General features: G+C 57.7%; 1 protein-coding gene across 2 annotated transcripts in view; it reads left to right on the top strand.

Annotated features, from left to right (window-relative positions):
* Positions 1-10800, top strand: part of LOC112119358 (zinc finger MIZ domain-containing protein 2) — a 42816-nt gene extending 32016 nt beyond the window's left edge. For both annotated transcript variants that reach the window (XM_024217982.2, XM_024217981.2), the window contains 9 exons: positions 625-835; positions 3526-3631; positions 4478-4635; positions 4953-5020; positions 5463-5531; positions 6674-6921; positions 7416-7588; positions 8225-8479; positions 10668-10800. In XM_024217982.2, coding sequence (XP_024073750.2) covers positions 625-835; positions 3526-3631; positions 4478-4635; positions 4953-5020; positions 5463-5531; positions 6674-6921; positions 7416-7588; positions 8225-8479; positions 10668-10775 — 1396 coding nt within the window. In that variant the 3' untranslated portion in view covers positions 10776-10800. The remainder of the gene's footprint in view (positions 1-624; positions 836-3525; positions 3632-4477; positions 4636-4952; positions 5021-5462; positions 5532-6673; positions 6922-7415; positions 7589-8224; positions 8480-10667) is intronic.
* Positions 10801-12705: the final 1905 nt, after the last annotated feature.

Below are 12705 nucleotides of genomic sequence, written 5' to 3'. Positions count from 1 at the left end.
AAAAAAAAAAACACGATCGGCGGCGCTTCAGCAGCAGCTCTACCACCGCCGCTTCTTTGGCGGCAATTCGGCGGCAGCGGCAATTCGGTGGCAGGTCCTTCCCTCCAAGAGGGACCTGCCGCCGAATTGCCTGAAGCCGGACTTTGCCTCAGGTGCAAAAATTCCTTGTTACGACTCTGGGTCATCGTCACACTGGCCTGGCCGCTCTCACGCCTGCTGGTGGAGATGCAGCCTGGCCCAGCACCGGGGCAGTCCTGGCACCAGGATGGTGCCTGGCCCTCCTGGCTGTGCAGCAGCTTTGGCATCGCCCTAGGGGCAGGCCTCCCCACAGCTGCATCTGCTCCTTTGCCCATGCCCCAGTCCAACCATCACCCTCTGGTCCCTCCACCCCAAGGCACTGCCCTCTGGCCCCTTCATAGCTAGGATCCTCACCGCTGAGTCACAACCCCATCCCGTCTGCCTTCTCTCTGGCAATGGAGAGAACCTGGCCGATGTCCCGCCCCTGGCCCTGGAGCTACCCTGAGTCCCTGTTCCACAGGCTCCTAGCCTATCTCCCTCTACGCCACCCTCAGCCCGTCCAAAGAACTCTCTGGGGTCACTCAGCTAGCTTTCCTCCTGCCCAAGGCCTGACCTGGAGCTCCAGTTCAAATGCTACCACCACGAGGACCGACAGATGAACACTAACTGGCCGGCCTCAGTCCAGGTCAGCGTCAATGCCACGCCCCTGACTATCGAGCGGGGAGACAACAAGACTTCTCACAAGCCCCTCTACCTGAAGCAGGTGTGCCAGCCTGGGAGGAACACCATCCAGATAACCGTCACCGCCTGCTGCTGTGTAAGTGACCTGCACTCCCCTGCCTGCCCAGATTCGAGTACATGCACGGACTGACAAGCTCGCAGACCCTGCCAGATGCACACAAGCGTGTGTGTGTGTATATGTGTGCACACATGCTTGTTGTAAAGTTACATCACACCGTGGGCCCAGTCCTGCTCATTTGGCACTGGTGCGACCGCTGCTAGAATCCTGTGTCCAGTTCTGGTGCCCACAATTCAGGAGAGGTGTTGATAAATTAGAGAGGGGGCAGAGAAGAGCCACAAGAATGATTAAAGGATTAGAAAACGTGCCTGAGTGTGAGAGACTCACAGAGCTCAGTCTGTTTAGCTCAACAACAACGAAAAGGCTAACGGGTGACTTCATCACACTCTGTCAGTACCTACGTGGGGAACAAATATTTAATAATGGGCTCCTCAGTCTAGCAGTGAAAGGTCTAACATGATCCACTGGCTGGAAGTTGAAGCTAGACAAATTCAGACTGGAAATAAGGTGTAAATTTTTACCAGTGAGAGTAATTAACCAATGGAACAATTTCCCAAGGCTCATGGTGGATTCTCCATCACTGACATTTTTTAAATTAAGGTTGGATGTTTTGCTAAAAGATCTGCTCTGGTCTATCGCCTGGTTCCATTTTTGATTTTTCATCAAAGAAACAAATGCTGAATGTTTCCATTCGACAATGCTGCTGCCACACCTCATGGGAGTTGTAGTTCATTTTCCTCTTATGCAACATTTTACTCTAAGGGCCAGGTTCCCGAGCCAGACTCGCTTTCCCATGATGCACCACAGCCAGGGACTCCCATGATACCACCACCTGCCTTCATCAGGAGGAGAAACTGAAGTCCAGCCCATAGAGAATGAGAGCATGAGGCACCTGAACTACAACTCCTATGAGGCACCACAGCAGCATTACCAAATAGAAATATTTTAGTTTTCATTTTTTTGACGAAAACCCAAGATTTTTCATGGGAATAAAAACCCATTTCCTGACCACGGCCAGTCAGAGGCCAGACACCACACACCATCTCTGCCAGGCCAGGAGATGTGGGCATGGCCTCCCAAGGGCACCTGTATCTCACAGCATCCACATGCTCCATCCAGCAGCATCCCAGAGGGGCACCCGTACCTTCGCCTATTGGAGACAGCGTGGTCTGCTGGTTAGAGCAGAGCAGTGAGATCCAGGAGTCCTGAGCTGGAGCTCTGGCGTTAGTAGGGAGGGTGGAGTAATGGTTAGAGATGGGAACTCACTCCTTAGTTCTGTTCCTAGCTCTGGGAAGGAGTGTGGCCTAAGCCATGTGCACATTAAACTTACCTTCCAGGCTTGCTTAGTTAAAGCATGTTGAGCTCCACCATTTAAAGGCACCATAGAAGGGCAAAAGATTATTAATGGTTGGGATGGTTCCCAATTGGTTCCTTACTCCCAGCATGCACCACCCCCCCAACAGAAAATCTAGCCCTGACTAACCAAGTTCGGCTAGACCAGCAGCATGGCAGCCCCATCCGCTGGAGATACAGCGCATCCTGGGGTAGGTGGATTGACCTCTGGGGCAGGTATTCCAGAAGTCACAGCCTGGACTCTGGGAGGGAGGGGAAGAACCAGAACTGGATTTCTGTGTTCCCTGGAGCAGACTATGAGAGAGAACCTAAATTCACAGCTTATTGAACCAGAAGGGACCACTCGGATTATTTAGGCTGACCTCTGGCATAACACAGGCCATAGGACTGCCCTGAATTAATTCCTGTTTGAACTAGAGCAGATCTTTTAGCAGAACAGCCAATTGTGATTGAAACCTTGCCGGTGATGGAGAATTCATCCCAGCCCTTGGTCGGATGTTCCAATGGCATATTACAGTAAAAAACACAAAACCAGAAAAAACCCAACACCAAAAAACCCCACACCTCGTGTGAAAAGAACATTAAGGTTGAAAAGTCAAGTAGTCAAAAGCTAGGAAATTCCTCAATGTAGGTTGCCTGTGCACTTTGCTTATACCAGAGGGCAACCCCTTGTCACGTTTTAACCCCCGCCCCAAAGCGTGGGGGTGCTAGAGCTTCTCAGCGAAATGCTTGCAAGAGTTTTTTGACCATGGGCAAAACGAGGTGTTATTTCCTAGTCTTGGTCTTGGAAACAGCTGAGCCCTTTTCGCTGAAACTGGCCCAGAAAATGCAGCCTGAAGCAGACTCTCGGTGTGGAAAAGTTCAGCCTGAGCAGTTAACATTTGGCAAAGTTATAAATAGCTAAAAAAGGGGTCTTAGAATGGGAAGTGTCGAGCAACCTTAATCCTAGGTGGCACTACTGCTGCCACCCATAATGTCCCCCTAGAAGGGGCTTTGGGTTCAGCCTCCGGGTAGCTGGGAAAGCTCTGCTCAGCCTTTGGGGATGAGATGCAGGGTGGCCCTGACCACGTATACTGGACACAGTCTATAGCCATGTCATTAGGAGTGTGGGTGGCCATTTAAAAGGGCCAGGGACTCCAGACACACTAGAAGGCTCAACGAGACAGTTCAGTGGAGCCTGTTGGCTGGGATTCTTGTGCAGAGCCCTGGGGATCTACCGGTGCAATCGATAGATGTGGATATGGAAGCCTGGGGACACCGGGGGAGAGGCATGGCAACGCTGGTCTGATTTGTGCACACGCACAAATGCTCACCCTCTCCCGGCCCAGCTAACCTCTCTCCCTTCCTCTTTGCAGTCTCACCTCTTTGTCCTGCAACTGGTGCACCGGCCCTCTGTTCGGTCAGTGCTGCAAGGGTTAATAAAGAAGCGCCTGCTACCAGCCGAGCACTGCATCACCAAAAGTGAGTGCCCCCGTTGGGCCGCAAGATGGCTCCTTTGACGTGTCATGAGCTTGGAGGCCTTAGCCCTGTGGGCAGTGCTGCTGGTGGAGCTGCTGTGGATGGGAGCTGGAAGGAGGAACTCCAAGCAGCACTGGGTTCTGTCTTTGTGGGCTTATAGTTAGAGAAAGGGACTGGGAGTCAGGACTCCTGGGTTCTCACCTTGGGTATGCCCCTGCCCTCCTCTGTGCCTCAGTTTCCCCAGCTGTTAAATGGAGATAATGATACTGAGCTGCCACACAGTCAATTAGTGACTAAGGAGCTTGGAGATCCTCGGGTGAAAGGCAAAGAGGAGGGCAAGGAGTTAGTAATTAGGGCACCAGTCAGTGCTCCCCCATCCAAGCCCAGCTGGTGTGTTCCTAAGGGCTCTCCCCTCCTGCTGGCTCAGGTGCCCATCGCAATGGGCTAGTGCAGTTCATACACATCTGGGCGTCTGACCCTTGACATTCCAATTCCTTGTGCTAGGGGTGGCATGCATGCCTTTGAGCACCAGGGGGCACCCTAGTGGTGACCAGCAGTTACACCCCCCCCCCAGCCTGAGTTGCCACCAGCTGACCCATAAGGGCAGCAAGGCCTGGTCCCAGCACTGCTTGTTAACTCTGCACAAGCCCCCCCACTCTAACTAGCCCCCTGCTGGTCTCCCCTCCCAGCCCTGCCATGTGAAGCAAGTCTCCCTAAGGGGTTGGAGTGAGGGGCTGTGCAGCTTCCTGGCAGGCTGGCTCCACAGGCCTGGAACCTCCCTCTGTCTGAGCCCAGCTCCCCAGGAAGTGACGGTGCTGTTCTCAATGGCCTTTCCCTCTCAATACCTAGTAAAGCGAAACTTCAGCAGCGGGACGATCCCAGGGACTCCGGGTCCCAATGGGGAGGACGGCGTGGAGCAGACAGCTATCAAGGTGTCGCTGAAGTGTCCCATCACCTTCCGGAGAATCCAGCTCCCTGCCCGAGGGCATGACTGCAGGCACATACAGGTGAGACCCCCCCCCCACCCCCACACTGCTTGTGCTCCCCGCCAGGCATCTGGGCTCAGGCACATGCTGAGAGGACCAGAAATAAAGGGCTCTGACTAGTGGAAAAGGGACAGAATGGCAGTGAGATCTCTCAGGCGGCAGAAGAGTCTTTCCAGGGAAGGGGTGGGAGACCTCTCACTGGGGACATTGTAAGGCTAGGCTGCTAGCCCAGTGCCTGGGCTGTCTCTCTCCCTGCCACCTGGAGGCAGCACTTTGCTGCCTTCTCCCCCCCCTGACCCTCAGGGTGACTGCTTGTCTCACTTTCTCTCCCTGCTCAGTGCTTCGACTTGGAGTCCTACCTGCAGCTGAACTGCGAGAGGGGAACGTGGCGGTGTCCTGTTTGCAAGTGAGTGGTCGTGCTCTGTGGAGTGGGCAGCCCAGACTGACCCCCCCCCCCCACACTCCCCACCCCCTCACACTCTGGCTGAACTGCTGTCATGGGGCAGGGGAGAGCGGCACCAGTGTAGCAGACTCTAGTGCTCAGAGCAGGGGGCTGAGAAGCTGGAGAACTGGGTCCTATCCGCAGCTCTGCTGCTGGGTGACCTGGGACTTGCCCTTTCTATGCTTTAGTTTCCCCCTCTGTATAACGGGGATAAAGATACCAACCCACCTTTGTACAGTGCTTTATGACCCACTCTCAGGGCCCAGGGGGTTTGTGGGGGGAGGGGAGCAGCACTAGGTTCCTCTGGCTGTGGATGCTGTTTTGGATTTGAGTCCCCAGCTCCTACGAGGAGCTGAATGGTGTGACTGGGCTCCGTTCTCAGACCCCTCCCTTGTCTTGTCCTCAGTAAAACAGCCCTGCTGGAAGGACTAGAGGTGGATCAGTACATGCTGGGGATCCTGATCTACATTCAGAAGTAAGTGCCCTGCTTGAGTTCCCGCACTATGCTGCACTGTTGTGTTTCCCTCTCGCCACCAGAGGGCAGATGTGTGCCAGAGAGAGAGAGAGCTGGTGGAGTTAGTGTCTGTCTGGGGGCACAACCTGCCCCCCAAAAGCCAGGCCGATTAGGGGATTTGCTCTGGAGACCCCTGACCTGCCCCCTACCCTCCCCCCCCCCCGTCCCCGTCCCCCACGCCCAGGAGAGGGCAGATGGCGGAGGGGCTGAAGAGGGAATCCCTGTGTGCGGTGGAGGGTCGTCCGGGCAGCACATGACTTGGGTGGGGTCGGTAGGGGCTCCTGGGGAATGGACAGCTCTGGGTGGGAGCCCAAGGGATGGGAGAGCTGTGCCTTGTGGGACAGAGCACCTTGCAGTGCTCTCCAGAGACCCCTGCTTAGTGGGAGGGGGGAACAATATGTTTTCCCAGGGGACCCCAGAACAAGACTGAGCTGAGTGCTGGGCTGTGCCTGTCCCCAGAGCCCAGTGCAGGGTTCAGGCAGTGGCTGGGTGTGTCCAGCTAAAAGTCCCATCTTAGCAGCCTCAGCAGAGAGCGCTGGACACCCCTCCCCTTCCACCGCCAGAGGGGTCCCTCCAGCACAGCCTGGGGCAGACTGGGGGGAAGGCTGCACCTTGACAGAGGGCTCCAGTCCCTGCAGCTCTTGAGCTGGCCCCTCCGCATGACTAACAGGACAGACCAGCACTAGAGGCTGGGAAGGCTGGGCCCTGCCTGCAGCCGCCCCTTGTACAGAGCCCCCTGCCGGCCCTGCTCCCACACCCCATCTCTCCACAGCCCTCATCATGACAGCCCTGCTCTGCTGACTCCTCTGCCCAGCTAAACCCAGGGACTTCAGGGAACAGGTCCGGCCCACCCCCAGGAAGGGAGAGGCCGGCTCCAGAGCAGGGGCTAGCGCAGCTCCCAGCACAGGCGACGGGTCTCTGGAGGGCTTTGCCAGGATGCAGCCCCCCATGCTCCTTCCTCACCCCTCTTGGAAAGCTGCCACGCACAGGGCTGCTGCAGCCGTAGCCCAGTTGCCCCAGGCTGGCTGATGTCAGGGACCCTGGCGGTCCCCGCAGGTATGTGAGCTCTGTCCGCCCTGACCTGCCCCTCTGTGCCCACCCAGCTCCGACTATGAGGAGATCACCATCGACCCCACGTGCAGCTGGAAGCCAGTACCCATCAAGCCCGACATTCACATCAAGGAGGAGCAGGATGGCCCTGTGCTGAAGCGCTGCCGGACCATGAGCCCCACTCACATGGTGATGCCCAATGTCATGGAGATGATCGCTGCCCTGGGCCCCGGCTCCTCACCATTCACGCCCCTGCAGCCCCCGCCCACCAGCGGCAGTGCCAGCGACTACAGCAGCCAGAGTGAGTGACTGGGCGGGGGGGGACTGGGCCTCTGGGCTGGGGGGAAGGGGAGAGAGGGTCTCAGGTTGGGGAGGGGGACGGGCAAGGGGGCAAGGAATGGGGCCTTCAGGTGGGGGGGCAGGCAAGGGGGCACGGAATGGGGCCTTCAAGTTGGGGGGCAGGGAATGGGGCCTTCAGGTAGGGGGGCAGGCAAGGGAGCAGGGAATGGGGCCTTTGGGTGGAGGGATGGGCTAGGCATCAGGAACGGGGGCCTCTGACCAGAGGGAAGGAACAAAGACGGGGTCTCCACTGGCTTCCTTTTGGGGGAGCAGGCAGGGCAGGGTGGCCAAGAGGACCCTGCTGCTGGATGAAGTGCAGGGAGTTGCCCTGGAGCTGAGTGTGCCCAGCAGCTCATGATGGGATTCCCAGGGAACTGCCCATGGGTGTCCTGCTTCAGAGCGCCCCGCCCCACCCTGGCACACCTGGTTCTGCTCTGACAGGGTTTCCTTTTGCAGGTTCCAGCTTCTCCGGCCCCGGCAGTTTCCCGGACTCGTTCCCTCCCACAAACCCCGGCACCCCGACATTAAACGAATTCACTCCAGGGCCTCCCCCCATCTCCTACCAATCGGACATTCCCAGCAGCCTCCTGACCCCCGACAAGCCACCGGCTCCCTCCATCACCGGACAGGTCAGCTGGGCTTCCCTGGAGGGGGCAGGGGCTGTGTGTGTGTGGGAGGGGAGTGCTCTCCCTGTGGCTGGGGTGAGCTGTTCCTCCCAGGCCCTTGAGCAGTGGAGCTGGCAGGACGCTGCGCTTCCTCACTAGTGTTTGTGCCAGCTCACAGCTGGTTCACTGGATATGCCCGGGCTGCTTGGCAGCATGTTGCCTTGCCCAATAGCATCCTGTCCTTTGATCGGTGGGTTTCTGAAGCAGGCGTGGTTATTTGCTATCTGGTGCAGGAGAGCCAGAACCAGGGCCCAATCTCCAGAAGTGGGTGAGTGAGAGCGCACCTCGCTTCGCCGCGGCCCGCACCCCACAGTGGGCAGTGTGGCAGGCTCTTCGGGAAGGTGGGAATGCAGGGGCACCATTCTGCCTGTTCACATCAGCTGTAAAATACCAGGCTCCATGAGAGCCACGGGTGGTTGTGAGGGGAGTGTGGGGCAGGGTGCATGTCAGTGGCATGTTTGTGGGGGTGTTAAGGGGGGAGGCGTGTATGCTGGGTGTCGGTATGGCCCTGGGTGTGACGCTGGGGTCCTGCTTCAGGCCTGGCCACTCCACACCTCAGAGAATGGTTTCTCATCGCCAGATTTTCTTCCTCTCTCTCAGATGCCTCCATCTGGCAGGATGGATCCATCCCACAATCCTGTGCAGCAGGGGCTTCATAACCCCAACCTCAGTGGCCAGTCGGGACAGCAGCTCCATCATCGGAACCCTCCCCCCCCGCAGTCCCGGCAGCCCATTGGGCAGGCGGGATCCGGGGGTCCAGCACATGCAGGGGATCTTGCCTTTAACCCTGGGCCTGGGATGGTGGGGCAGCCGGGCATGCCGGGAGCTGGGGAAGGGCCAGAGCCTTCCCTCGATGTAAGTAACCTGACTCCTCCTAAGTGTGCCCTGCCCAGCTCCGGGACTAGTGTGTGGGGCTGCACTCCCCCCCGCGCTGAGTCTTCTGTCTCTAAGCAGGGCAGGGGAAGCCCTGAGGCACCGGTCTGCACTAGTTGCGGGGACCTTCCGGACTGAAGCCCAGTTCTGTGATTAGCCAACAGTGCCTGAGCCCATTGCTGGCTGAGCCCACTGGCACCTGGCTCCCATGCTCACTGGGTATGGGGTCTGAGAAACTTGTGTGCCAAAGAGCCCAGCTCAGTGCCCCCTGCTATCGAAGTGAAAATCCCCACATGCTCAGGGCCTTTGCCCCAGGGCAGGAGGGCTGCAGGGACATGTGCTCTTCAAAGTTCCCCCGCGCCACTTAAGGCAAGTCAGTTTCAGAGCCAGCGGTACGTGAGGCGGCGATGCAGCCAGCCTCATGGCCGACCCCCTTGAACTGCCCTAGCTCGATGGATTTGCCGCCACCTTGCAACAGGGCAGCTGGAGGTGTGAGACTCTGAGCCATGCCCTCCAGGAGTGCAGTCGAGTGCCTTCGCCACACAGTCCCCGTGGAGGGTATGGTTTGTTCCCCACGTGGTCTGGCTCCCACCGGCTTCCCCGAAGGCTTCCTGGCTGCAGGACTTATGGCCTCAGGCCTGGGGCGCAGATGGTCTTGGGTTGGGAATGAGGCTTGATCCCCATCCCATCGCCCCGTCAGACTCTTCTGGGCAGTAGGTCAGGGGTTTGAGCTCCACTTGGCTGGTGCTGCATTAGAGGGGTGGGGGAAGAGGAGGCATGCCCATAGCCAGTGCTTCCTCATGCTGTTCCCTTTGTGCATCCCCTTCCTATGTCTGCTCAGAGACCCCCCGGGCATTGGCGAGGCTTCCACCCCGTGGGCGCTGCGCTGTCTCAGGCCTCCAGCCAGCACTAATCCCACTCTGCCCAGCCAGCTGAACCCAGAACCATCTGCAGCGGCTGGAATTTCCTGTCGCCTTCCCCCGCCGCACAGGTGTCTCATTAGTGCACTCTCAGCAGCACTGTAGGGCTCGGCTCTTGGCTTCTGCCTGCCCCAGACGTGTCATCGCTCCAGAGATCTGTGCCCCAGCGGGGACCCGGTTCTCCCCAGCCCTGCAGCACCACATGCCACTGTTCACATTCGCTCTGAGCTCACTCTGAACCAGGAGCCCCCGGGGCTTGGGAGTCTCCCTTGCCCCTGTCCGGGGAGGGACTGCCAAACACATCAGCTGCTGGATCTAGCTGAGGATCAAGTTGCCCCCTCTCTGCTGGGAGCTGGCATTGTTTTCCCAGGGGGCTGTGACTGGACATGGGGACCATGGTGTTAGTGGGGAAGGTCCCAGCACTGGGGGAATATGCTGCCCCCACCCTCTGGCTCCTGATCTCCCTGCAGGAGAGTTTGCAGCTGCTGGCTATTTTGGGGGCTGACATAAAAAGATAACCTTTCCACATGGCTTGTGTGGGGCAGGGACTTGGAGGCTGCAGCCCCTCTTCCCAGCCCATCCCCCTCTGCTCCATGGGTGCTCAGCTAGCAGTTACTCCTGCTGGGTTTTCAAAAGCAGGCCGAAGAAATCCATTGAACTGCCATGCCCAGAGCAAACTGGGCAACACTGGCTCACCACAGCTCTCTGGGCAGCCTTGGGCCTTCGCACCAGCTGTCGCCTGACATGCCAGGCTGGGTGAGATGGGGCCAAACGTCCCGTCCTGGATAGTGTTTTATAGGCTGAGGAGGAGGTCATGGTGTGGCCCCAACAGAGGGCTGGAGGGCAGCTCCCAAATTCTGGAGCCTAGTGGTGTGCCTGATCAGAAGCCGATCTCTCCATGTGGGAATGCAAGGGTGGAGAGGGGATAGCCTGGAGCTTGGCTTTATGGAGAGGAAAGGTCACCAGACTAGGGGTCTGTTCTAGAGTCGGGGCTGGAGTCAGGGCTCCTGGGTGCTGCTTGCAGCAGGGAGAAGGCCGTACACTGAGGGGTTGGTTCTGGGGGCTGGAATCAGGGCTCCTGGGTTCTTTTGTGGCTCTGCCATTTACTTTCTCCCCTTGTCCAGAGCAGCACCCTCAGCTCTGGCTTTTCCCCAGGAGGCTGGGCGGGTTGTTGCTGGCTATGGGCCGCCTGCGTGGCGTTCTCTGGGCCCAGGGTGCCCTAGTAATTTCGTTCTGTTTCTTGCCCTTAGCTTCTTCCCGAACTGACAAACCCCGACGAGCTGCTCTCCTACCTGGGCCCACCAGATCTCCCCAACAACAGCAACGACGACCTGCTCTCCCTGTTTGAGAACAACTGAAGCCATCCCCAATAGATCGCAGCCACCCGGCCCAAAGGCCCTCCATGCCCTCGTCCTTGCCTCCGCCCTGAGGCACCTCCACACTCATCCATCCCACAGCTTCCCAGACACGCGCCTCTCCTCTCTACTGGGCAAGGACCAGGGCTGAGGCAGCCCAGGACTTTGGCCTGGACAATAACCCCCTTGTCTGAACTCTCAGAACCTGCCCCACAAAAGGGACCCTGGAGCAGCTGGCTCTGGGAATCCTTCCCGTGCAACGGAGATGGCCCTCTCAGACCGTTCCTGGAGCCTCCGTGACACAGACGCACTCGGGCTATGCTAACGTGCCAGGTCACCAACATGCTGGGTGTACTGGCCCCACTGATTGGCCCTGGAGGTGTCCTACAAACCACAGCTGGAGAAGAACAAAGCAAAGCAACTTCTTGGAATGGGGCTGGTGGCACCCAGCCTCCCGCTGGCTTCCTCTGCTGGCTCTAGGATGCTCAGCTCTGCCTGGGCTCATGGAGGTTCAGGATGGAGACTGGCACCTCTGTGTACATTGCCGCACAGCCTAAGGCCATTGGGGACACGTGCTGAAGGAAAGCAGAGAGCCATGGAGCCCAGTATGAGGTTCTCTCCCAGGGCCTGGCGAAGCAGACACAGCATTGCCTTTGAAGGCCTCCAGAAGCCATCTCCACCCATCCCAGCTCCTAGATGGGCACAGCACCGAGTTGGCTTCAGGCCCGCCCCCAGTGCTCATGTGCTCTGGCTCCCTGCCATCTCTGGGAATGTCAGAACATCACAGGAGCACGCTTGGAGATCCACCTCCGCTCCCTGCTCAGCGGGGTTGGGCCAATGATGAATTGCAGTGGAAGGGGGGGGGGGGGGGTCTGGAAAGCCTCTTCCATTCCTTTCCCTGGGACTGCAGCAGCAGCAGAAGCAAAGGAACCTGGCTCCATCAGAAAGACCAGGCAGTTCCCCAAACGCCCTGACAGACTGACTTCATCTGGTGATGGGTCATCTACAAGCACAACGATGTACATAGTTTAGAAACACTAAAGGAAACAAACCCAATATATTTAAAGGCAAGTGGGTCGCTCTGGTGTCTAGTTCTGGGGTCCCCCAGCCCCGGGGCAAGAGTCCTCTGTATAAATGTGCATATGCTCCCTAGTTTGTAATATAGACCATTCCATGTGGGACCACCCGCAACACAAAGACTGCCGCTTCAGCCAGAGCGGGGCCCCTTCCCTCACATTCGAAACGTCTGTCCCACCCAAGCCAGGTCTGGCTGCCGAGGATGGGAACACGCCCAGCCAGCCCCGGAAATCAAAGCAAAGAGTCAGTCCAAAACACTGTGGTTTTGGAACCTGCCGCCCCACCTCTCCACCCCCAGCCAGCGCCCCTCTCCAACCAAGGCTGAATTCAGTGTGGTGGAGAACAGGTCCCAGAGGCGGCCTGACGGGGGAAAACCAAACCATTGTCCCTGGCCAGATTTCTTAGGCCGGAGTCCTGTGTCTGAGTGCTGATGACTGTTTAGTTTTGTGTATCCCGTTTCATTATTGCTATATATTAAAGGATTTCTTTTTGGTGGGGCTTACTGTATCACCTATGTGCTGTTGGTCTGAAGTGGTGAACGTGTATTACAAGATCAGGATGGGAGCAGGTTGAGGGAGGAGAAGGCTCCAGACATCTCTGATCGGGAAGTGGCTTTAACATGGAACACCAGAGAGAGAGAAAGAAATCGGTGTAGAGGGGGGCAGGTTCCAAATCTCTCCCCTCACCCTGGCCCTCTGCTAAGAGCATGCAGAGTCCAGTTTACACATAGCCCTGCTAGCAGATGCCAGAAACGTGGGCTAATTTAGTGCTGAAGCAGCCATGGGAGATGCTAAGTGGAACCTCATCCCAACTACAGACCAGTTAGTTTAACTTCTGTGCCAGGGAAGATAATGGA

Source organism: Terrapene carolina, unplaced genomic scaffold (assembly GCF_002925995.2).
Source record: "Terrapene carolina triunguis isolate 2854851 unplaced genomic scaffold, T_m_triunguis-2.0 Scaffold51, whole genome shotgun sequence".
Taxonomy (NCBI): Eukaryota; Metazoa; Chordata; order Testudines; family Emydidae; genus Terrapene; species Terrapene triunguis.
This window is presented reverse-complemented; position numbering and strand designations above follow the sequence as displayed.